At 42.8% G+C, this 24092-nt stretch overlaps 1 protein-coding gene across 1 annotated transcript; it reads right to left on the bottom strand.

Moving 5' to 3' along the window:
• Positions 1–19169: 19169 nt before the first annotated feature.
• LOC309810200 (ADP-ribosylation factor 1-like) lies at positions 19170–23896 on the bottom strand. The gene is made up of 2 exons (XM_082632083.1): positions 23738–23896; positions 19170–21307 (listed from the first exon to the last, which is right to left on the bottom strand). Exon 2 carries the CDS (start codon positions 20877–20879, stop codon positions 20466–20468), a length of 414 nt encoding a protein of 137 aa, XP_082488209.1. The 5' UTR covers positions 20880–21307; positions 23738–23896; the 3' UTR covers positions 19170–20465.
• Positions 23897–24092: the final 196 nt, after the last annotated feature.

Raw genomic sequence — 24092 nt, forward strand, 5'->3', positions numbered from 1 at the left:
CCTCTGTAAATAGTCCTTTTTATTAAACTCTCCTCAAATTACAAATTTCCTTTGGGGACTGAAACTGATACAAGCTGTCAATCAGGATTCAATGGATAAAACAGAAATAGTTCTGAGTATTTTAAAAGAGAGAAATTTAATGGAAAGAATTGGTTACATGGATATTGGAAGACCTGAGAGATCAAATAAGTAAGAGTAAAGGAACCCAGAAATCAGCAACAGATGGAAGCCACTACCCTTCCTAGGACAGAGGGACAAAAAATACTGTGCTATCAGACCCTGGAGGCTGGAGTGCCCTGGAAGAAGCTAGAAGCTAGTCCAAAGGGAACTGGAGCCATAGGAGAGACTCGCTGCTGCCTGGAGATGCAGCCTGAGACAGGAGAAAATATCCCTCCCTCCCTTTTCCCTCCTCTAACTCTCCAAGCTTGTGAGTTGATTGAATCTGACCAGAAGCCAGCTAACATAGGAGTCTGAGAAAAGCAGCATGCAGGAGAAAGCAGAGTGGAGCAAGGTCGTGATCAGAGAACAGGCACCTCATACCACACAAAGAAGACCCTTCTAAATAAGGTGATATTTCAGTAGAGACTTTAAAGAAGTAAAGAAGCAAACCATGCAGGTATTTGGAATAAAAATGCTCCAGGTTGCAGGAGAAAAAGTGCAAAGGCCCTAGGAAGAGCATGTTTAGGGGCACAGGCAACGAATGATCCTACAACAGAAACAGCATGGGAGTGGTAGGAGATGAGGTCAGAGGGAAAGACAGGCAGCAGACCATATAGGGCTTTAGATGCCATGCGATGGGCTTTGGCTTTTGCTCTGAGATGAAGTCATTGGCAAGTTTTGAGCAGAGGAGTGACATGATCTGATTATGGTTTAAGAGGATCCTTGTGGCTGCTGTGAGGAAAAGAAACTTTAATGGGGCAAGAGATCAAGAGGAAAAAGTTTAGAAATTATCTCAATAATTGAGGCAAGGTAGCTTGGGTGAGGGCCAACAGGTAGAAGAGAGGTAAGATTTGCATCTATGTTGAAGATGGAGCCAAAAGACGTCGTTGTTGGGTTATACGTGCATGTGAAAGGAGTGGCATCAAACTGACCTCAGCTTGACGGGCTTCCCTGGTGGCGCAGCGGTTGAGAGTCCACCTGCCGATGCAGGGGACATGGATTCGTGCCCCAGTCCAGGAAGGTCCCACATGCCGCGGAGCGGCTGGGCCCGTGAGCCATGGCCGCTGAGCCTGCGCGTCCGGAGCCTGTGCTCCGCAACGGGAGAAAAGATGCATTTACTATAGCAATAAAAAATACAACATAATAAATCAAACAAAAGATATGCTAAAAAAAAGAAGAAACTGACCTCAGCTTGACAAGTGCAGGTTTGGAGGGGAAACCAGGAGCTCACTTAGGGACACATGAAGTGTGACACGGCTATTAGACACCCACACACATCTGTGGGGGAAGGCTATTGAACAGTGATTCTGGAAGCTGGGAGATGTTTGGACCGGAGATGTAAGTGTGGTGATCACGGGCATACAAACAGTACTTGTCTTAGTTTGTCTACTTGTCTAGAAGCAGACCCTGACAAGAATTTGAGTGCAAGTAGTTTATCTGTGAGTTCAAGAATTACCAGTAGAGAAGAAAAGTGAGACAGGAAAAGGAAGAGAATCAATAAATGTGCATTACGCAAGAAGTTATCTCTGTCGGCAACTGAAATTTGTCCCATTGTGGAATTCTGGCAGAGAATGTAAAACGGGCTTCCAAGGAATGTAATAGGGGCGGGGCAGGCTCGCGGCTGTTCGCGAGCGACGTTAGCAGTCCCGCTCAGCCGTTGGTCGGCATCGCAGTGGGCCCCTCTCCCAAACGAGCGACCATTAGTGAGCAACTGTTAGGGAGCAACCGTTAGCAAGTGACCGTTAGCAGTCCCGCTCAGCCATTGGTTGGCATCTCGGTGGGCCCCGCCCCCCTTCCTCTGTATAAAAGGAGCCCGAATTCGGACTGAGAGAGGGCGGTATTTCTGAGCTGCTAATCTGCTGTCTTCTTGGTCTGCGGGCTTTCTGACTCAAGTCGTTATTCCTTGCCCCAACAACTCGTCTCCCAATTTATTGGCCTGTTGTGCAGCGAGCAGAGCGAGCTTGGGCTCCGTAACAGGTATCCTAACTGAGGGATTGGAAAGCTAGGTTAATTATCCACCAAACTACCGTCCATCTTCGGTTGAGGGCTGCTCTGGGGGCATTAACTCTCCAGCACTTCCAGCTTCCTCACAGGAGAGCCCCTCGCCCAGGGGGCCATTAACCCCTCCCCTAACCCAGGGAGACTCAGAAGAAAGGCTGCCAGGAAGCAGCCTTCTGTGTGTACAGGCGAGTCTTGAAGGGATACAGGTGGGGCGGCCACAGCATGAAATGATCTAGCATCACCCCAAAAGCGAGTGAGGTTAGAGAGAAAAGGGGTCCAAAGCTCTATAGCATTCCAACATTTAGAGGTCAAGGAAATGAGAAGAAACCAGGAAAGGAGACTGAGGAGAGGCTGGTGAAAAAGAGAGTGGAGTCGTGGAAGGCAAGTTTAAAAAGTGCTCCTAGGGCTTCCCTGGTGGCGCAGTGGTTGAGAGTCCGCCTGCCGATGCAGGGGACGTGGGGTCGTGCCCCGGTCTGGGAAGATCCCACATGCCGCGGAGCGGCTGGGCCCGTGAACCATGGCCGCTGAGCCTGCGCGTCCAGAGCCTGTGCTCCGCAACGGGAGAGGCCACGACAGTGAGAGGCCCGTGTACCGCAAAAAAAAAAAAAAAAAAAAAAAAAAAAGTGCTCCTAGCAGGAGGAAGAGAGTAACTGTGTCACATGCTGCAGAAGGGCCAACTAAGGTGAGGACTGAGGACTGATGGTTGGATTTAGCGATGTGCAGACCATGGTGACCTAGGCAGGATCAATTTTGGAGGTGTGGTTCAGGATAGGGAGTGAGTTCCAAAGAGAAGAGAAATCGGCGACAGCTTGTATAGACAACTTTTTCGAACAGTTTTGCTGTGGAGAAACTGAACAGTGGCTGGAGGGAGATGTGGGGCTCAAAAGAGAGGGGTGTGTGAGACAGAGACAGAGAGAGAGAGGGTGTTTGTGTGTGTGTGTGTGTGTGTGTAAAATGGGAAATGTTGCAGCACATTTGCATGTTGATGGGACTGATCCAGTCAAGAGGGAAAAACTGATGAGGCAGGAAAAAGAGGGAAAACTACAGAAGTGATATCCTTAGTAAATGAGAGGGAATGGGGTCAGTGCACAACGGGAGGGGGCTTCCTTAGGAGCACACGTTCATCGAGGGTAAAAGAGAGAAGGCAGAAGCCACGGCCACGTAGAGAGTGGGGGAGCGTGTACAAATTCTCTTCTGAATTGCAATATTTTTCACAGAAGCAAGGAAGTCAGCTGCTATTTGAGAACTGTGGAGGAAGAGTTGTTGGAGGATTGAGGAGGGAGAAGAAGGTATGGAATAGTCATTCAGGATTGGGAATAGATGACAGAAATGGAGAGAGATAGATGGCCAAGTAGCACCAGAGGCCCACTTGAGCTTAGTGATCATAGTTTAAAGTGAGAGCAGTCAGCAAGGTTGGGTCTTTCTCCAGCCACGTTCAGCTGTTGCATGCAGGCATGGAGTAGGGGAAATTAGATTTGACTAAGGTTGAGCAGGCTTTATTTATGACCCCCAACCTGTAATTTTACTCCAGGAAGACATTAGATAGTAATTAGCTAAGAAATAAAATTTTCTTGGCCAAGTCATCCTGAATTCCAAGACTCTTGGGAAGATGCTATAAGCAAAGGGAGAAAAGTGATTTGTGGGAAAGTAAGGCAGAAGTAGCTTTACTCAATCCATTTTGAAAGTTTGAAATTTTGTTGCTCTCCAAAAACTGATCTGGGATTTTGCAGGAAGCAATTGGCTAACCCTTCTACCCTCAATAAATGTTGGGAACTAGCCTTCCTCCCTGAGCCTCTTGGCTCCAGTGGACCCTGCAGCTACCTATTAGCTAAGGGATCAGAACCCAACATTCCATTTAACCGTTAGTGTTGTAAATAATCTGTTCCCATTCACAAGAGGATGAACATATGACAACCACAGATTGTAAAAAGCAAAAAAGGTGCATTTTAAGTAGCCCCACCTTTCTCTAGAAAAAATTTTTACTCTGGACATTTGGCAGGTAGAGCTCACATCTTTGATGAGCCTCTGGTCGAAGATTCTAGTAAGAAAACTCTGGACAATCTGGACCTTTGTTTTACTTCTCGCCAATGGGAGCTATGGTATTGTGTCTTTCCATCCCAGTATCCAGTTTCTGGACAAGGTCTAACAGCCCAGCTACAAGTGCTCAGAAGCCACCGGATGTGGGCAATGAAAGGGGGGACATAGTGAGTTGAATACTGCTCCCCCAAAAGGTATGTCCAAGTTCTAATTCCTGGAACCTGTGAATATGACCTTGCTTGAAAATAGGATCTTTGCAGATGTAATTAAGAACCTTGGGATGAGATCATCCAGGATTTAGGATGGGCCCCAAATCTAATGACTAGTATCCATATAAAGAGAGGGGAGAGGGAGCTTTAAGACACACAGAGACACAGGGAAGGAGGCATTTTGAAGATGGAGGCAGAGGCTGGAGTGCTGCATCTATAAGGGCCAAGGATTGCTGGTAATTACCGGAAGCTAGGGGAGAGGCATGGAACAGATTCTCCCTCAGTGTCTTCAGAAGGAATCAATCCTGCTGACACCTTGATTTTCAGACTTCTGGCGTCCTGAACTGTGAGAGAATAAATTTGTTGTTTTAAGCCATGCCTGTGGTAACTTGTTATGGTAGCCCTAGGAAAACAATACAGGGAGTGAACTCATAGTCTAGTGAAGTGAAGAATACATGGTCAGGAAAACCACAAGGAAGCATTCCTGGGACCATGGAAGGAGGCTGGGATCACCTGAAGTTCTTAAAACCTTGTGGCATTTCCCTTAGATTCCTTCTAGAAGAGTATGGCTCCTCCTCCAGAAATCATGTTTCCGGATAGTCTGGAAAACCTGCAGTTATTTTGAGTCCATTGTCCCATTTCCATGAAAGTGTTTGCAAATATTTTGCTCCCCAGGAAGTCCTACCCTTATGATTTAATCAGCCTGATTCTGCAGTCCTGAAATTTCTGCTTGCAGCAGGGCTGAGCTGAGAAGACCATCCTTGAGGAGGGCAGCCTCCCAGACACTTGTCTCTCCCTGGATTCCTGACTTGTGTCATCTGGAATGAAAAGAAATAACAGCCAGCACTGCACTTTGATGTACTGGTGCTTTTATTCATTCTCTTCTCTGCCTTAAGTGCTCTTACTCCACTTAGGGAGGCCCTGCTCACCCTTTGAGACTTGCCCAAATGCCTTCTGCTCTGTGAAGGCCACCCTGGAACCACGGAATTGTTTTCTTCAACATTCCCACAGAACTTGTGCACTTCTGTTGAAGGACTTATTAAATTTTATTATAGCTTATGTATTTGTCTTACCTGAAACACTCCAGAGGAAGTGTTATTCATGTCTGAATCACCAGCACTTAGTCTAGAAGCTGGCTCAATAGATGTTTTTGGTATAAACTAAGGAAAGCAATATCTTAGAAAACGTACAGTAACCAAACTCAGGAGTTTCCTGAAAACATACAACTGCTTTTATTTAACTTCATCTATTTTGGATTTCAAGCCATTGGAATTTGGCAAAAGGAACAAAGTAACATAGAAATTAGTGTGTCCTCTGAGTAAAGAGTTCAGTATTTGCTGTTATGGTCAGAGGAAAACTTCTCTCCAGGAGATGAAAAGGGCAATGTCACCCCCAGCACTGCAAGCTTCTTGAACACGAGGGAGGGAGAGTCTTCCTATTTTGGATTAAAATTTAGCAAAGGCTTTCCAGAATTAGCCACCGAAGAAGCACTCTGAGCCATCTTTCCTTTATCTGGTCACTGAAGAAAGCTAAAATGTTTACCACAGATGGTGTTCAAAGTGATGTTATCATTCCATGGTCTATCCAAATGCCTTCTCCCATCATATTTGGTTTGGAGTTTTACCTGGAGTTTTATATATTTGAAAATATTCAGAATGAATCCTCAGTTGCAAAAGAAAAATGGGCTGTGCTCTAAGCTTATATGTGAATATGCTCCATAGAAAAGATGAAAACATCCAAGTGAACAGAAGCTGAGGGCATAAATAAAAGAGAAGGTTTGGATAGGTAAGTATGTGTGTTCCCATGGGAACATACAGCTGCTGCCAACAAAAACCATGGGAAAAGGCTACAGACTCTTCCTATGATTCAGGCTAAAAACAAATTTGTAAAGAAGTTAAAATACATGTGAATCATTTCCTTTTTCATCCACCACAATCATTACTATCAAGTCAAAAGCTGTCCTAGCATCATAAGGAAAACCAGCCTGTCGTGACAACTGGAGATGTTTGCACTAAATAATCTCCCCACCAAGAAATCCAACAGCTTCTAATATCCACCACATAACATCGAAATGGCCTTCACCTATTAAGACCCTCATGATCTGGCAGTACAATCTCTAACCCACTTAAGTCATGACTGCTTCCCCATTTTGATCAAGATGGTCTCCTCACTACCCCCTATAGACTACCGCATGTATGATGTTTATTCATAACTCCAAACTTTACTCATACTGTCTCCCAGTGCATTTTCCTTTTTCTTTATTCAAACCAACTTATTCAAGTCCAGTCCCAGTATCATCTGACCTACATGGTTTGTCATGACTGCAAACTATATTGGTATCTCTCTACTCTGAATTTCTATACTGTCCCTCGACAGCTAGAATCCCAAGCTAATGTTTCGTTTGAAATTAACTTATTTATAAACACTCACTGGCTTCACACACTGTGCTGGGAGCATAATGGAGATTTCTTTCAGATCTTCTAGCTGTTTTCTTTGCTGGGCTCCCCATTTTAAACAATTCTTTCCTTCCCAAAGATGACCAAGATAACTAAGGACTTTTTGCTCCTTTTCAATCCTATGCAAGGGAAGCACTTTTTCCCCTCTCCTTGGACTAAGAAAGATTAGCAGATACTAACCTGGTGAGAGCTGTTAGAATCTTCAACTTTAACCCCTTCCAAATTGAATAAACCTCAGTTAAAGTACAAATTAGTCACTAATTAAGGAAAGCCTGTGTAGATAAGAAAGTATTCATTTTGGATCCTTTGACCTCTTTCTGGCTCTCCAGATTGTGGAATCACAAACAGGGATATTCAGTGGGATGTGCTGATTCTCAGCCCAGGATTCAGAATGAGAGTTAATTCTTCTGGGATCTGAACCTTGCAAGAAAAAAAAAAAAAAATGGACAAGGCTAGATTCAGGTCTCAAGTCTGGCAATCCCAGTTTAGTCATGAACAGATAATGGAACCTCCATAACAATAACATTTGCTTAATATCTGAAACCTCCAAATGCCTCTACTTCTAGGGCAATATCATCTCTGTAATAAGAAACTTTCTAGATGCCAAGAAATTTAGCCTATTTTGAAAAGTCACTAGTTCACCTGTGATGAATGAGGAAAACTGAGACCAAAATTCTCCTCCCTTTAACTGAACAAATTGTAGCCTGCCTTTGAGTGACTTTCCTGTGGTTTACCTGGTAGATTATTATCAAAAATATTTACACCTTCTCCCTTTCACCCCTTGACCTTGGGCTTGGCCATATGACTTGCTTTGGCAGATGTGACATGAACAGGGTCTTGAAATGTGCTTGAGTGGTTGGGCTTGCCTTTTGTGCCTCTGTCTTCACCATAAGAAGAGCATGTCTTAATTAGTCATCCATCTACGGAGGGTGAAGAGCCACTGCCCAGTTGACCTGCAGCTTTGTGAGATTGAATGATTATTATTCTAAGGTACTGAGCTTTGGGATGGTTTGTCACACAGAATTTGGGGGGCCATAGCTAATGATATACATACCAATAGCTACACAAATGACCAGATTTTCCCCAATTCTGTTTCAGTTCCCAGAAAATACCATTCTTGACCCTAAAAGATGCAAGTATATTTTTCTGTGAGCTTCTAGATCAAATGGCACAGTGTGCTTCAGACAAACATGCCTACTTTTCTTCTTTTGTTTTTTTTTTCTAAATTTCTGACATCGTTTCCCTCTGAGCATTGGGAGTGCTCAGAGGGAGATGTGATGTCTCTGTTTGCACAGGTACTTATTTGATTCCAGGGTCAGAGAAATGATTGTGATCCCTAAATCTATCACTGTGTGACAGTCCCTAAATCTGTCAGATTAGGGACAGATCCCTAAATCTGTCAGACTGCTGAAAACGTGACGGTCGGAGGCTACATTAGCCAGGGGCTCAACAAGAAATAGAGAGCGTACCCAACTTTATTGTGTAGAGGCTCTTCAATAAAGGAACTATTTATAGAGATATAGGCAGAGTTAGAGAAGCCAGCGAGGGATGTTGAGACTCCCCCAGAGACTAGGGACAGAGGGGGCTGTTGTAATCCCCAGCCTGAACAGCAGGGGAAGTCAACCCTATTTCCAGAGCCTGGTTGACAGCTGGAGTCAAGAGGGGACTGCCCAACCCAACCACAGCTGTAGCTCTGGTGATGAGGCCTCTGATAGAACCACACTGAGGCAGTGAGTGAGTGGGAGGGAATAAACACCCTGGCATCTCTCTCCTCCCACAATCTGGTCTCCTGCTGGTGCCTCGCACTGCTCAGAGGGTGACACAGTTCACAGAGGCCAGCCGCCCAGTACAAAGAACAGAGGAGAACAGAGAATGGATCTGGGGAGGATCAAAGAATAACCAGAATAGATGTTTATTAACGCCTGCCCCAGTTTCCTCTGGAAAGAAAACATGGGTGGGGAAGGGAGGATGAGAAGGTGTTATGTTTACAAGGATACTGGTTACAGAAAGCTTACAAAGTCTTTCATTGTGAACTGATGAGCAAAGAGATGGAGAATTAGAAAATCTGGGACTGGACCAGTAGGTATCTTTGCACTGCACTATGTTGACTCAAGGATTTCTTTGAAAGTATCATGACACAAACCTGTGGCACTAGGAGTTTTTTTTCCTTCTTCTTCATATAAACCATAGAGTATATTTAATTCAATTAAACATGAAATTAGAATAAGGTTCAGTCCTTATCAGGTAGCAATTACACTGTTAAAAAAAACCAGTGAAATTAATATTAAATTACCTGGAAGACAATTATTTGAAGCAAGCTACGGAACTAAGCTTCAGGCCTGAATCTCTGGATTTGGGATTGGGATTGAAGAAGAAATATTTTAATGGCTGGGAAGTAAAATTTATCTAGGTGCTAGAAGATTTCTAGCATCTTGGGCCATGGGACCCTGATGTTGTTTCAATTTTGTGATACTCTTACGATTCTTGACCTATAAAAATATTAAGTGGAGCTGTTTACCAAACTTAACTCATGGCACATCCATAAACCTAAACTTGCCAGAATATTTTAGTTGTCATTGTGTTCATGTTTTTGAAGGAAGAGTGTGTGGAGGGCAAAGAATGCTGAGGACTCCTGGGTCCACACATACATACATGCGTCAGCCATATCTCTTCCTTCAGCAAAGTTATCCTCACTTTCCATTTTTGTTTCCAAAAATGGGCAAAGGTGAGTAAAACCAAAACACCAATACGTTAAGAATGTCTTTTATTATACACAGAAGTATCTTAATATGCTGAGAAATAATATACATTATACGAATTTGCTTTGAGAAAGCAAGTAGCTAACTATCCATCTGAACTCAAATATGTGGGACAGACTTCCTTGGTTTGGGGATTATTCCTTAAACTCGATCTTTACCTGAGAAGAATTCTCTAACAATAATACTTCAGGGATAACACCAGGTAAACTCGAAGCGAATTCTAGGTCTTTAGGATTGCTGGATGTGAAGTGAAGCATTTAAACTGTTAGAAGATTTATTAACAGTATGTTCATTATTTATTTATTTGACTGTGTTGGGTCTTCGTTGCTGCGCGCGGGCTTTCGCTAGTTGCGGCGAGCAGGGGCTACTCTTTCATTGCGGTGCGTGGGCTTCTCATCGCGGTGGCTTCTCTTGATGCAGAGCACGGGCTCTAGGGCACGCGGGCTTCAGTAGTTATGGCTCGCGGGCTCTAGAGTGCAGGCTCAGTAGTTGTGGCGCACGGGCTTAGTTGCTCCGTGGCATGTGGAATCTTCCCGGACCAGGGCTCGAACCCGTGTCTCCTGAATTGGCAGGCAGATTCTTAATCACTGCGTCACCAGGGAAGTCCCAATATGTTCATTCTAATATTATTTTATTAGTTTGCTTGATATTAAACTAGCCTAGAATAGGTTTCTCCAGAACAGACCCTGAGACTAGGATTGAGGCTAGTTTATTTGGAAGATGATCTCCAGAAGCATTGGTAGGGGAGGGGGCAGTGAGCCAGGGAAGGGAAGGTAGCCAGAGAAGGATGCATTCACAGGTATGTTACTACCATGGGGAACTGGGGCTCATTTCTATTGTGCAACCCTGGGAGGTGGTGGAGAGCACACCTGAGAATTGTCCCACCCCAAGGATGAGAAAGATGGAGAATTTAGCTACTAACTCCCATCTGTCAGGGGACTTCCCTAGTGGTCCAGTGGCTAAGACTCTGCACTCCCAATGCAGGGGGCCCGGGTTCTATCCCTGGTCGGGGAACTAGATCCCACATGCCTTAACTAAAAGATCCCACATTCTGCAACTAAGACCCGGCACAGCCAAATAAATTAATTTTTTTAAAAAAAGAAAAAACATTCAGAGTGCAGGTAATATCTATGATATTCACATTATTCCAAAGCATCAGAAAAGAAGGCATTTTCCCAATTCATCTTACAAGGTTAGAATAACCTCGGGACCAAAATCTTGCCAAGAATCATTCAAAACTGTAGAACAGCCTCTTAAAAAATATAAACTAAAAATTATAAATAAAATATATAACAGGGCCTCCCTGGTGGCGCAGTGGTTGGGAGTCTGCCTGCCGATGCAGGGGATATGGGTTCGTGCCCCGGTCCGGGAGGATCCCATATGCCACGGAGCGGCTGGGCCCGTGAGCCATGGCCGCTGAGCCTGCGCGTCCGGAGCCTGTGCTCCGCAACGGGAGAGGCCACAACAGTGAGAGGCCCGCGTACCGCAAAAAAAAACAAACAAAAAACAACTGATTGTAATGGCATATTTGTAAACCACAATGCATCCAAATATGCTTTACTTCAGAAATTAAAAGATAATTAAATACTAGAATATCTATAAAGTAATCAACCAATGAATTTTATTAATAGAATAGAAGATTAAAAAAAGCAGAAGGTCAGGAGCCAGTCATTATAGCAGAAATCAGAGGCTGAAGAAGCAGCCAGGGGGGTCCAGTCAAAACAGGTGAAGAGGGTTATTCCAAGCAAACAACAGGGACAGTGAGAAAACTAAAGTATACGGATTGAGTCGGTAAATTAGACATTTGGTGATCTTTCCGGTTTTTTTTCTTTTTCCCTTGGGGTCCTTCAACTACAACAGGAAGATCCTTCCTAGCACAAATAATTCAAGCTGTTTAGTATTCCCCATGAGGCTCCCATTGGTGTGCTACCCATACATCTGGGATTTTTAAAAAAATTAGTAATATCTAATAAAATCACAGATTTCTTTGTGAAGTTGGCTGGTGATGAGAAGTCATATTAGCCCAGAGATTATACCCGTGAGATGTTAAGATCTCTAAGGAGAACTCAGTCGATCAACAGACATTTGGGTTAGATGTCGAGAGTGGGCTTTGGCTACAGGTGGCCCTGAGGAGGAAATCTGCCCTCGTCACTCACTCGGTGACCTTCAGTCATTTACTTCAACTCTCGGAGTCTATATTCCCATCTGTAAAATGGAGATAATGTGACGTATCTCTCAGGGTTGTTATGAGAATTAAATGAGATAATGAAAATGAAGAGGTTAGAACAAAGTCTGGCCCATAGTAAGGCATAGTAGCCCTTATCTTATATTGATTATTATTGTATTTGTTGAAACTGAGGCCAATCGCCAACCCCTTCATCACACGTGCTTTCTCCTCTGATCACTGGAGAGCACATCAACATTGCCCTTCTCAAGTGAGAAATGCCCTTAAGTTCTGCAGCCTGAGACCTCAGAAATGCTCTGGTTAAGCCACTCTTCGTGAATTTTGTCAGAAGAGCAAACCAACCTTCTTGAAAGGCATTAGCAAAATATCTGCTTTCCTCCTGATATGTTAGTTCAGCAAGGAGTGGGCAGGATATAAGTTAGTGATTGAATATAAAATTATATATAAATATCGATATACACTAGGTTTCTGGCATTAGGAAGCAAGGTAATTTGAGGTATTAACTTTCTTTTTCTTTTATATTTTAGAATAGTACTTCTTTGAAGTACTATTCTATACATATTTTCATTTTTTCCTCAAAATAACACTCTGAAGTACACAGGACAAAGTACATTTTACCTATTTAACTGGTGTGAAAATTGAGGCTCTGGAAAGTTTAGTGACTCATTCAAAGCCAAAGAGATATTTGGTGTCAGAATCTGAACTACCACCCAGATCTTAAGACATCACGTACAGGAATGCTATTTTGTTTCTTTCTTTCCCTCCCTCCGTCCTTCCCTTTTTATTTCCTTCCCTCCCTTCTTTTCTTCCTTTCTTCTTTTCTCTTCTTTCCCTTCCTCCAGCTCCTCCCCCTTTTTCTTCATCATGCAATATTTCACATGTACATGTCTGATCTAAATAAAATGAATGCCCATTGACCCACCATTCAGCTTAAAAAATATGATACTACCAATACTTCTGAAGCCCCATGCATTCCACCCCCTACTGTAATCACTATCCTGGATTTTGTAGTTATCATTACCTTTTCTTTCCAGTTTTATCATCTTATCACTTACGCATCCCTACAAATATCTATATTGCTTTATTCTGCATATTGAAGAACTTTCTGTAAATGGAATCATACTGTCTGTATTCTTTTTGGCTAATATGCATCTGAGATTCATTCCTGTTGATGTGTATAGCTGTAGCTCATTTTCACTGCTTTAGAATATTCCATTGTACGAATATACTGCACTTTATTCATCTGTTCTCCTACTGATGGGCGTTTGGGTTGTTTTCAGTTATGTGTTATTCTAAACAAAACTGCAAACAACTCCAGTTGCACATGGGCAAGAGTTCTTCCAGTGAAATTACTGACTCATGGAATGTACCTACCTACGCTTTAGTGGCTAATGCCAAATTGTTTTCCAAACTGATTGTACCAATTCTCATAAGCATATGAATTCCAATTAGTCCCCATTTTCATCAACCTGGAATTGTGAGAAATCTTAGCCCATTTCACACTTTGTGCTCAGATCTTGGATTCTAAACACCACTCTCCAATAAAAGGAACCAGAGTTCCTTGGGGAACTAGTTGATTCCAGGGCCAAGGCAGGTAATATATAAGATAAGCCTAGAACATCTTTTGCCAGAAAGTAAGAACATGCTCCAAAAACAAAACAAAACACAGGGGCAAAAGTAACTCCTAAGTGCCAGAGCTGGAACAATTTGAGCAGCAAAACATATAATTATAGTCTTAGATTATAATCCATAAATAAATGAGTCCACACTGATAAAAATAATAAATGAAATAAATAAACGGTAGAGATGGGACAACTCTTCCTTATGGTAGAACTTGAATTAATACATGTAAAAGGAAAGAGAAAAATATAAAATCACCATGAAATACCATAATAATAACTGTTGTAGACAAATTGCATCAATAGATGATAAAATTAGTGGGTAAAAGTTTGAGGAGAAATAAAGTTTTATGACTTCAAAAGATCTCCCCCAACATACTTATTAATTACAAAGGGAAAGATGTAATTTTATGGTGGAGAAACTTGGCAGAAACCACGTTAACCAAGTGATCAGGGTTAATACCACCAATAATAAAACATATCAACATCATGAACCCTGTGATATGATGCAGTGAAGAGAACACAATATTTCATGGTATTCTCACCTAAACCGCAGAACCTGAGTTCAATCATGAAAAAACATTAGGCAAACTCAAATTGAGAGACATTTGGCAAAATCATCTACACTCTTCAAGAATATCAAGGTCATGAAGCACAAGGAAAGACTGAGGAGCTATTGCAGACCTCAGGGCACCAAGGATAACTAACAACTAAATGCAATGTGAGATCCTAGATAAGATCCTGGTATAGAAAAGGGACATTAGTGGGGGATTAGTGGCAAAATTTGTATAAGGTCTTCAGTCTAGCTAGTAGTACTGTACCAATGTTAATTTCCTGATTCTGATGATTGTAGTATGCTTATGCCAGATGTTAACATTAGGGGAAGCTGGGTGAAGGATACATGAAACTCTGTACTATTCCGGCAACTTTTCTATCAGTCTAAATTTAGTTCAACATAAATTTTTCACCAGTCCAAAGTTGTAAAATTGGTAACTAAGTATGGAAAGAAATAGGTGTCATAAAGGTAGGAAGTAGAATATCAGCAGTATGCCTGATAAAGTTGTTGGATAATGTGGCTCAAGTATGAGGCAAGAATAAGCTTCTTAATACCATCCCCAGACCTAGACAGACTATCCACCCAGACAGGCAGCACTAGACCCTAAGGTCTATCGGGCAAAGGCGGTGGCTTTACAGATAAGATCATTCATGCACTTTCTCTCTGAAACAAGCCAACTGCAGGAATCTGTCCACATGTGTGTTTCTAAAGCCAGTGTTCTTAAGAAAAAAAAAAACAGTTTGAGATATAATTTATATATCATAAAATTTACCCATTTTTAGCATATAATCCAAATGAGTTTCAGCGAGTTTAATACAATTGTGCAACTATCACCACAATCCAGTTTTGGATTCTGGCTGGAAGTCTACTCATTTCTTAACATTGCTCAGACTTTACCTCTTCCATTATGTATCTATAATTCTCACATCCCTGCCAACTCTTCTCACCCCCAGCCCCTCCCCCCCCACACTTAAGAACTCCCCCTCCCCCATCCAACCAAAACACCCTGTGAGTCCTCAATGATTGCACTTGCACATGTATTTGTTGGACCGTGATTCATAGTTCATGAGTTGGTTTCTCTCTTACTGGGCCATGCTCCTGGAGGACAAAGTTCATGTTTCATTTATCTTAATATCTCTTGCTCCTGGCACAGCTTATGGTAGGCATTAATAATATTGTTAATTCTCTTCCTTAATTCAATGAATAACTGGTTACTTTTTGGATTGATTTGCTGGTTGGGACCAGACCTGTGCATTTCTGAAGGTTTTACTTATTTTCTCCTTCTTCCTTTTCCTTTTTTTGTCCTCCTTTCTCACCCATTTTAGAGAAGGCAGAGAAGCAACAAAGCATAAAGAAATATATGTGTTTAGGCAAAGAGGAATATATATATATATATATATATATATATATATATATATATATATAGGATAAAAAATGAAATATTTACCATAATATTTTGTTAAAAGTTGGTCCGTTATTAATATTTTGCCTAATATAACTGACTTTGAATCTGAGAACATAGGTTCTTTCCTAATGGTCCTAAAAATAATTTTCAACAGTAGGGAAGTTTTAGCAAGCTATAGATGCTTGGCCTTTATATAATTGCTTCAAGTTTCGAAGGTGAAGAAATGTAGGTCATTTGGCATTGCAGTTCTCTGTTTCAGCTGTCACTGAATAATCATGGATCACAGCAATCCGAGTTTCAGCCCATCATCTCTCCAAGAACCATCAGGTGTTAGAGCCTCTGCCATTACTCGTAAGTCTAATAATAGTCTACAGAACACCACGTATGAGAATAGCCTTTCTTGCTAATTTTTATATCCTGTGGCTACCGACAGGAGACTTACCTGTTCCTCTTATCTGACCTCACAGAGAGATGATGGCAGAGACTAGTTAGGAGACTCAACTGGCATAAAGAGACCAACACTCCAGTGGCCGGAAGTCACTGATGGTTACCAAACTGGTAACAAATTCTGTATTCTCATTATTCTTTACTTGAAAACTCACTAATAAGTGAAGGCAAACTATTTTCTAAATTTATTTAATAAGGATTCTGTAAGGATTTAAATGGGGAATATAAAGAACTTTGTCTCACTCAAGCTGGAGTAACAGTCTATAGGTAAAGTAGCTTCTCTCTTCTAGGTACAAAATAGTACCTAGAAGTAGCTAGAAATGACAGATCTCAAAGCTACCATAGAACAGTCTGGTAAAAAAATTCTGGGACCTCAGGTAGCCTCCAAAATGTTTATTATACATGGAAAAGATATTTTATATGACAGGGCTTAGTTTAGAAGCTGAAAATGATTTCATCTGTAAACAGATTATCTTTTGTCCACTGTTGTGATTTTTTTATACTATTTTAGATTTCTTTAATTTATTTTTCCTTCTGTATTTTTTAAACCCCTTAGGCTTCATGTTATCTCAGCTCACTAGCACTTGTGGCCTGGCACCTGTTTTGACTACGTAATCATATGTCTTTCCCTACATAGTGCAGACCCTGAAGCCTTATCTGCTAGGACCAGCCTTGCGCTGCCCTAGGAGGGCCTCCCAGTTGCTTGCTGTATCTGTTTTTCCCAAGAAGAAAACAAGAGAAAATTAACAAGGTTGATTTTACTCTCTACATAAGAAATTATATTGGGCCCTTAATCTATTGTTGAGACTATTGTTAAAGTTAAAATTTACTGAGCTCTTTCCATGTGTTAACTTATTTAAACAATATAGCTCTATGAGGTAGATAACCTTACCACGGCCCATTATACAACAGAAGAAATAAGGCAAGGGTATTAAAAAAAAAATTTGCCCAAGATCATATGGTTAGTACTGGACTGGAACCCAGGCGGACTGGCCCTAAAGCCCACACTATTATCCCCTGCGCTACTGAATTTCCTTTGAACCTCCAAATCATGTTTTCCCCCTGCTGGACAACTAATCCCCAGGAACACACATTAGAGATTCAGCCTGGGAATTAGGAAAATTGGGTTTTTATTCTGCGCTTTAACTACCTGGAAAGGAAGAGCATTCTAGGTAGGGAAAATGCTCGTGCCAAGGTCTAATGGCCCTAGGGAAGAGGAAAGAAGGCCAGTCCCAGGGGCGGTGGGAAGCTACTGCAGTGTTTCAAGCTGGGGGAAGGAGGGGATTAGCTGTACCATGATCACAAAGATCACCCTGCCTGGCTAAAAGGGAGCAAAAGTGGATTCAGGAAGATTTGTTAGGAAGCTACTGAGAAAATCCATGCAAGAGGTGATGATAGTTTGGGCTAGGGTGCTGGTATAGTATGGGGGGTGGGGCAGGGAAAAAAGGTATCTTCTTGGGACTTCCCTGGTGGTCCAGTGGTTAAGAATCTGCCTTCTAGTGTAGGGGACATGGGTTCGATCCCTGGTTGGGGAACTAAGATCCCACATGCCCGGGACAACTAACTATTGAGACTTTATGCTCTGGAGCCCCTGTGCCACAACTAGAGAGAAGCCTGCGTGCCACAACAAAGATCCCGTGAGCTGCAACTAAGACTCAGCACAGCCAAATAAATAAATAAATAAATACTAAAAAAAAAAAGAGAAAAGGTATCTTCTTGACTGAAACTGATCCTGATTAGATTATATATAGAGCCTTTAACAAAACATTCCAGAAATTACACTTCCAAATATGTGTTACTGCCTTCAAAGTGTCACATTGGTAGGTTATATACCCATTTTAATGATGCTGCATGGCTCTAAACAATTTTGTAGAGCCTCTTTTAGAAATTCCTTTAGAACCAGGTTATAACCAAACCAGAAAAACAGACTTATTGCTCTCTATATAGTCATACTTTATAAATCCCAAAAGCTAAGGAACTACGTGTAACATTGTTAACTTTATGCAGGCTTTATGAGAACTTCCTTTTATGAGTTTGACCTTCCAAGGCATATAGTGAGGACACTTTAGTAAGAAAACTAGCAAATGTGTGTGTGGGGGGGAACAAAAGCTAAGTTGTCTTGATTCTTTATCAAAGAATGAGGACACATTCTTTTGGCAAAGAGGGAGCCAACTTGGGAAATCCAGAGGCAGAAGAAATCCTTGGACAGTCAGGAGGGAATGTTTTGTTTTTTTTTGTTTTTTTTTTTTTTTTGCGGTACGCGGGCCTCTCACTGTTGTGGCCTCTCCCGTTGCAGAGCACAGGCTCCGGATGCGCAGGCTCAGCGGCCATGGCTCACGGGCCCAGCCGCTCCGCGGCATATGGGATCCTCCCGGACCGGGGCACGAACCCGTATCCCCTGCATCGGCAGGCGGACTCTCAACCACTGCGCCACCAGGGAGGCCCCGGGAATGTTTTTTTTTAAGGGAGCAGATAACCAATAAATCTTAGGAGACCGACAACAAATTTCTCACAGAAAAAATAAAAAAGAATGAAGTTATAGCCAGCGGTTTTTAGAAGAAGTAAGAAGCATGGTGGGGAGAGTGCAAATTTCAGAACGAAGTCAAACTCGGACTCTCTGATTAGCTGTGCAGGTTTGCACAGATTGTCTCTGTGCCTTACTTTCCTCATCTGTAAATTGGAGACACATATGCCAGGAGTTTTGTGAGGTTTTATTAATTGAGCCCTGATTTCCAAACCCTCCCTCAATTTCTTTCACCTCAATACCTTTTCTTCAGGTTGAAGAGCAGGAAACTCTGGGGGCAGCAGGGGTGAAGGGGCTACCCTACAGGAGCTTTCAGGCTTCCCTGGCTTCAGCTTTCTTAGCTCTGCAATTCCAGGGCACAGGGAAAAGAACGCCTGGCGACTTTATCAGCCTCTCTGCGGAGAAGGCCAGCAGCCAGTACCTTTGGTTCAACAGACATTCCCAGAGCACCCTGTCATTTAAGGAAAGCAGCAGCCCATTTACGTCCCTGAATCTTTGAAAGAAATGGAAACAACTCAGTGCCCAAGAGTAGGAAACCGGTTGAATTGTGAGACATAATACCCAAAGGCACAGTCACCTGATGGAATTTTAATCGAAGAAGAATATTAAATGATATGAGGAGATGTTCATAATGAATTAAGTATATATTGCCATGAACCAGTATATATACTACAGATTCCTGTCTTTTTAAGATAATTGATTTATAGGAAAAAAAAATGGAAGGAAATAAAAATTAACAATAAATTCTAAGTGGTAGGAATGTGGGTGTTTAAAAGTTTTTCTTTTCTAAGCCTTATGCAATAAACATAATATTTTTTAATAGTTAAGAGATTTTATTCTAATAGCTGTAATTACAGTGCTTGTTTGTCGAAATGAAAACTGAAAACAAGTATACAAAACAGTTGATTACTAATTATGTATTGAAAGCAGTAAGAGGTTCCACGACACCAAATAAACCAGTTCTGAGGTTTTCCCCAAGATAAAGTTTAACAGCTCGAGCTTCTTCAGTGTTTATCAAAATACAAAAGAAAAAAGTAGAGGTTATCATTTTTCGATAGCAAATCTGACCCTTGCAGGCTGAGGGAGTGAAAGCACACGTAGACAGGGGCTCCGAGGGGCTGGGGCTCAAGGATGACCACCCGCGCTCCTGCTGGTGAGACCCCAGAGAGCCCGGAGCAGGCAAGCAAGGGGACTGCAGGGCTCCCGCTCAGACCAGAGCGTTCCAACCAAAGTGCCCATGCTGACCCAAGAAAAGGCTGGGGTTCCTCCAAGGGGTCTGAGAGCGGTGGATGCAGCCTCCAGCCCATCTCCTGGGCAGCCATGTAAGCACAGATACAAGCACAAACGCTATGGGGTGTGGGATGACCCAAGACAGAGCAAATCACAGGGACCCTATTGTGACCATGCAGAATGGATCATAGCTGGTTCTGCCCCGTTTCACGTTCCCAACGGGAAACAGACCACTGGTGGACTGGACTCAGGCCATTACTGCAGAACCTACACTAGGCACATTTCTCCCTTCTGTGTGTTCAAGTGTTCTCCTTATCTTATATTTGTAACTATTTTTAAAAATGCACTGAGTTTGGGTTAAAAACCAACCACCAAAATGGATCTCAACACAGATGTAAAGCCCAGAAGAGGAACATTGGGCTTTTCTGACACAGTGACTCCTGGATGACCCGTGTGCCTAAAATCCCTTCTCAGTACTAAACAGTGGGTTGATTTTCTTTTTACAATAAAAAAAGCTGAGTAATATTGCATAGGAGTACCAGAAACTGCCTCATTGGAAACAAAAACTATCTACATTAAATAAAAACCCAGTTGCAGGCTGCGTCTGCACATTTACAGCATGGTGAAGCACACTGTGACCGACCATGGAGACAGCTTCTGGCACTCACACCACAGGGGTACGTTTGCCACATGAGAGTAAAGCAGGGCAAAAGGAGGGAGTGGAGGGGAGGAGAGAGGAGTACAGCTCACTTCTGGTTCCGGAGCTGATTGGACAGCCAGTCCAGTCCCTCATTGAGCCCGTCCCCGCTGGTGGCACAGGTGGCCTGAATGTACCAGTTCCTGTGGCGCAGAGAGTGCAGACCCAGCTTGTCTGTGATCTAGGCTGCATTCACGGCATTGGGGAGGTCCTGTTTGTTAGCAAACACGAGGAGAACATCGTCCCTGAGCTTGTCTTCTGCCAGCGTCCTCATAAGCTCCGCTCGAGCCTCATTCACACGCTCTCTGTCATTGCTGTCAACCACGAAGATGAGAGCTTGTGTGTTCTGGAAGCAGTGGCGCCACAGAGGCCGGATCTTGTCCTGGCCACCCACGTCCCACACAGTGAAGCTGATGTTCTTATATTCCACGGTCTCCACGTTGAAGCCTATAGTGGGAATGGTGGTCACGATTTCACCCAGCTTCAGTCTGTACAGGACGGTGGTCTTTCCCGCAGCATCTAGGCCCACCATGAGAATGCTCATTTCTTTTTTGCCAAAAAGGCCCTTGAAGAGGTTTGCAAAGATATTCCCCATGCTGTAGACTGGTGGGAGCAACACTGGCCAGAGAAACCCTCGGCGGCCGCGGCGCAGCTGCTGCTCGGAGGCAGGCGTTGGTTTCGCTCCCCTAATATTTTTAATATAAAGTATAATACATAACTCTGATATAGCATTTGAAAAACAACTCCACAGGGAGAAATTGACAACCTTGTTCACCCCATGATGCTCCACGTTGTACAGTAGGGAAATTTCATATAGTTCAGACTTCCCAGTACCAGAGGCTCCCAGCCCCGCAGTGCATCTATACTCTCTTTGGCATTCACATCTTGACAGTCACCTCTCTGGGTGGCAGCAAGATAACTAAGGAAATTCCCGTCCTGTAATCTCTGCAGGAGGCCAGGTCTCCATGTGAGTAGAGAGCAGGGAAAGGGGAGGAAAGCACAAGGCCCAGACTTTCTTGAGTTCTTAAAACAAGAGTACGTGTAAGTAGTTAAAACACTTTACATTTATCATTACTGTAATTGTTAAGAATAACTACCATTTACTGAACACTTTCCTTGTGCCAGGTACATCCTGCATTATCTCATTTAATTTTCACAATGGCCACTTAGGTATTATCCCTATTTCACAGATAAAGACACAGGCTGAGGTCAGACAATGTGCCTAAGTTCCCAGTGCAAGGAAGTAGCAGATGTTAAGGTGCTTCAGAGATTGCAAAACTATTTCAAAATGGCCTCAGTTACTCTTTGCACTACTCTGTGAGATGAGCATTCTGTTTTAACTTGCAAAACGAAGGGACAGGTGGCTTCAAAGTCTCTTCTAAGGTTCTACATGGCTGATCCCAAAGGGCGTTTCCAGTTTGGGGTTTCAGTAGAGGGGTCGTGTACTGAATAGGTCAATGGTGGGAGCCAAACACTTCGGGCCTGTTACACTAGATTACGGGGAGCAGATTTTAATCTGACCCTGAAAGAAGGTAGTGTGTGGTGGGAGACTAGATACTAGCAGCAAACAACCAGATCATGACGATACGATTGTCAAGGAGACAATCTGTAAAGGGGATATAGGATCAACTACTTTCTGGAGTTTGCTGGAGGGAAGGAGAAAGCCAAGGCAGAATAGCCTAGGTCTCTGGATGATGTTTTGATGCATGGTGGACCAGCTCAACCCCACCTGCAAAGGCCCTGTGTAAATAGCTGTGAAATTTAGGCCCAGTACGTAGGCTTTCATAAAATTGTATTTTATTCAGGTCCTGAATAAGACAATCTGCTATTAATCCTTAAAGTACTCTATGTGTTAATATTGACTTTTTGAAACACTCACATAACAGAAAGAAAGACAACATGGCTATAATACTTTACTGCATTTTCATTTCTTATTTGGATGAAAGTGGGACTACACCAAAAGTTGTTTGAAGTAGTGAACTGGGACCCTGAGTTATTTTCATACTATCTATACTGTTTGCTACATCAGAAGTAAATTTTCATGACTGGTCTCAATGGAAATAAATTTTCAAATTAGTAATCTTGACTTAAAAACATATTGCTTTTGTGTGTGTGTGTTAGGGGGGAGCAAGAGGCAGCAGGAGAGGAAGCATTTTCCCCAGAATAATGAATTAGCAACCTTGGATCCTTGCCCAGGCTCTGTCCCCAACCAGCTAAGTAATTCTGAATAAACTTCTTAAATTTCAGATTCCTCACCTGTACAAGGAGATTCTAAAAGGCAAGTGATGTTTGATGTTGTTAATGTTCTATGTGACAAACCAGCATTCCACAGGTATACATAACAGTAAAACAAAATCCAGTGAGCCCTTAAGTCCAGATAAGTATCCCTAAATGCTATAAGACTGACACTTGTCTTTATCCTGTCTTTATCCTCCAGAGTATGGATGGTGGGCACTCTAAGTAGGAAGCTTTGATGTTACACTAGCAGAAAAGGTTTCCCCTCACTTTGTCCTCACCTGGTACAGAGAAAAGGAAGAAGAAGTGGGTAAGAGTATAGGATTTGGAATCTGCACTCCTGGGAGTCAAGACTGGAAGCCACCTCCTCCAGTTGCTCTGACCTGACCTCTAGTTAATCCCGTACAAGTTTAATTTGACTGTCCCTAGATGGTACCTATCACCTGCTGGGATCTGTCAGGCCTTGCATTTGTGCTCTCCCAGAAGTAAGGGTCTGTTCTTTGACATCCGAGGAGGAATTGTTATGCTCTAAGAAGGATAAAGGAGATACAGAACTAACTACCAATGTTTACATCTTAACGAATTCAATACATAATGTATCACAGGGTTAAAAATGTGGAAATTAGCTTTTCAAATTTATGTTTAATTATTCTGAGGACCTGCTTGGCCATCACGTATCTACTGGATTTGTTATGAGGATGAAATAAGAAAAACTCAAAAGAGGATACTAAACACTAGGTAGGACAGCCTTTAGAAATCGAGAAGCAAAATTTCTCATGTGGTCAGGCAAACAAACCAATCCTTATTATTTTCACGCCCACCCAAAGGTTCTGACATTTTATGCTTCAAAGGCTTGTGTGGTAGTTCAATCCTACTTGAAGAAGCTTACAAGGCCCTGTGCCGAGCTTCAAGTATTTTCATAGATTTCTCTTGTTCAGTAACTGTGGCCCCCCAATTTATCATTCTCATTTCACTCCATCCTCTCTACGTCTGCCCTATAAGCTTTTAGTGCCTTCCATGTTCACTGTTCTTCCCCCAACCAAAATAATCTCAGGGGATTGCCTACGGGGAAATCCCTATAAAAGTATCAACACTAGGAGAGAGTGAGGACGAATTACTGCCCATAAATCGGGCACTTTAAAGGCTTTTGCTTTAATCATCGTTTAGGACTTAAAACCATGAGGAAAGCAGGAGCTTTCCTCCGCGAGGAGTGCCCACCTTCATCCGCAGGCTGCAGTTTCCCAAGAGTAAAGGAAGGCATCACCTCATCACTTCCAAGATCCCGTCGACCCTCCTCTACGTTGGCAGGTATTTCCTTCACGACGCCAAACACTTTCTAACACCTCGACCGCTTAAGAGCTCCTGAAGTTTTCCAATTGCCTTGGCGACGCTCCCGGCTTTGTTTTTCTACTTCCCTAGGCAGAAGCCCGCCCACTAGCGTCAAAGCTAGCTCCTCACTGGCCTGAAAGTGTGCTCGTCTCCTCAGCGAGCCATTCAGAGCCTTACTTTCTACGCCGGGGATTTGAAAAACGGAAAAGACCTCGACCTGTTCCTGGGAGTAGGGTGGGGCTGT

The sequence above is a fragment of the Mesoplodon mirus genome, assembly GCF_964341445.2.
Source record: "Mesoplodon mirus genome assembly, chromosome: 9".
Taxonomy (NCBI): domain Eukaryota; kingdom Metazoa; phylum Chordata; class Mammalia; order Artiodactyla; family Ziphiidae; genus Mesoplodon; species Mesoplodon mirus.

Excerpts from the sequence above, each read along its gene's own strand:
- LOC309810200 (XM_082632083.1), bottom strand. The coding sequence starts at position 20,879 with ATGGGGAATATCTTTGCAAACCTCTTCAAGGGCCTTTTTGGCAAAAAA.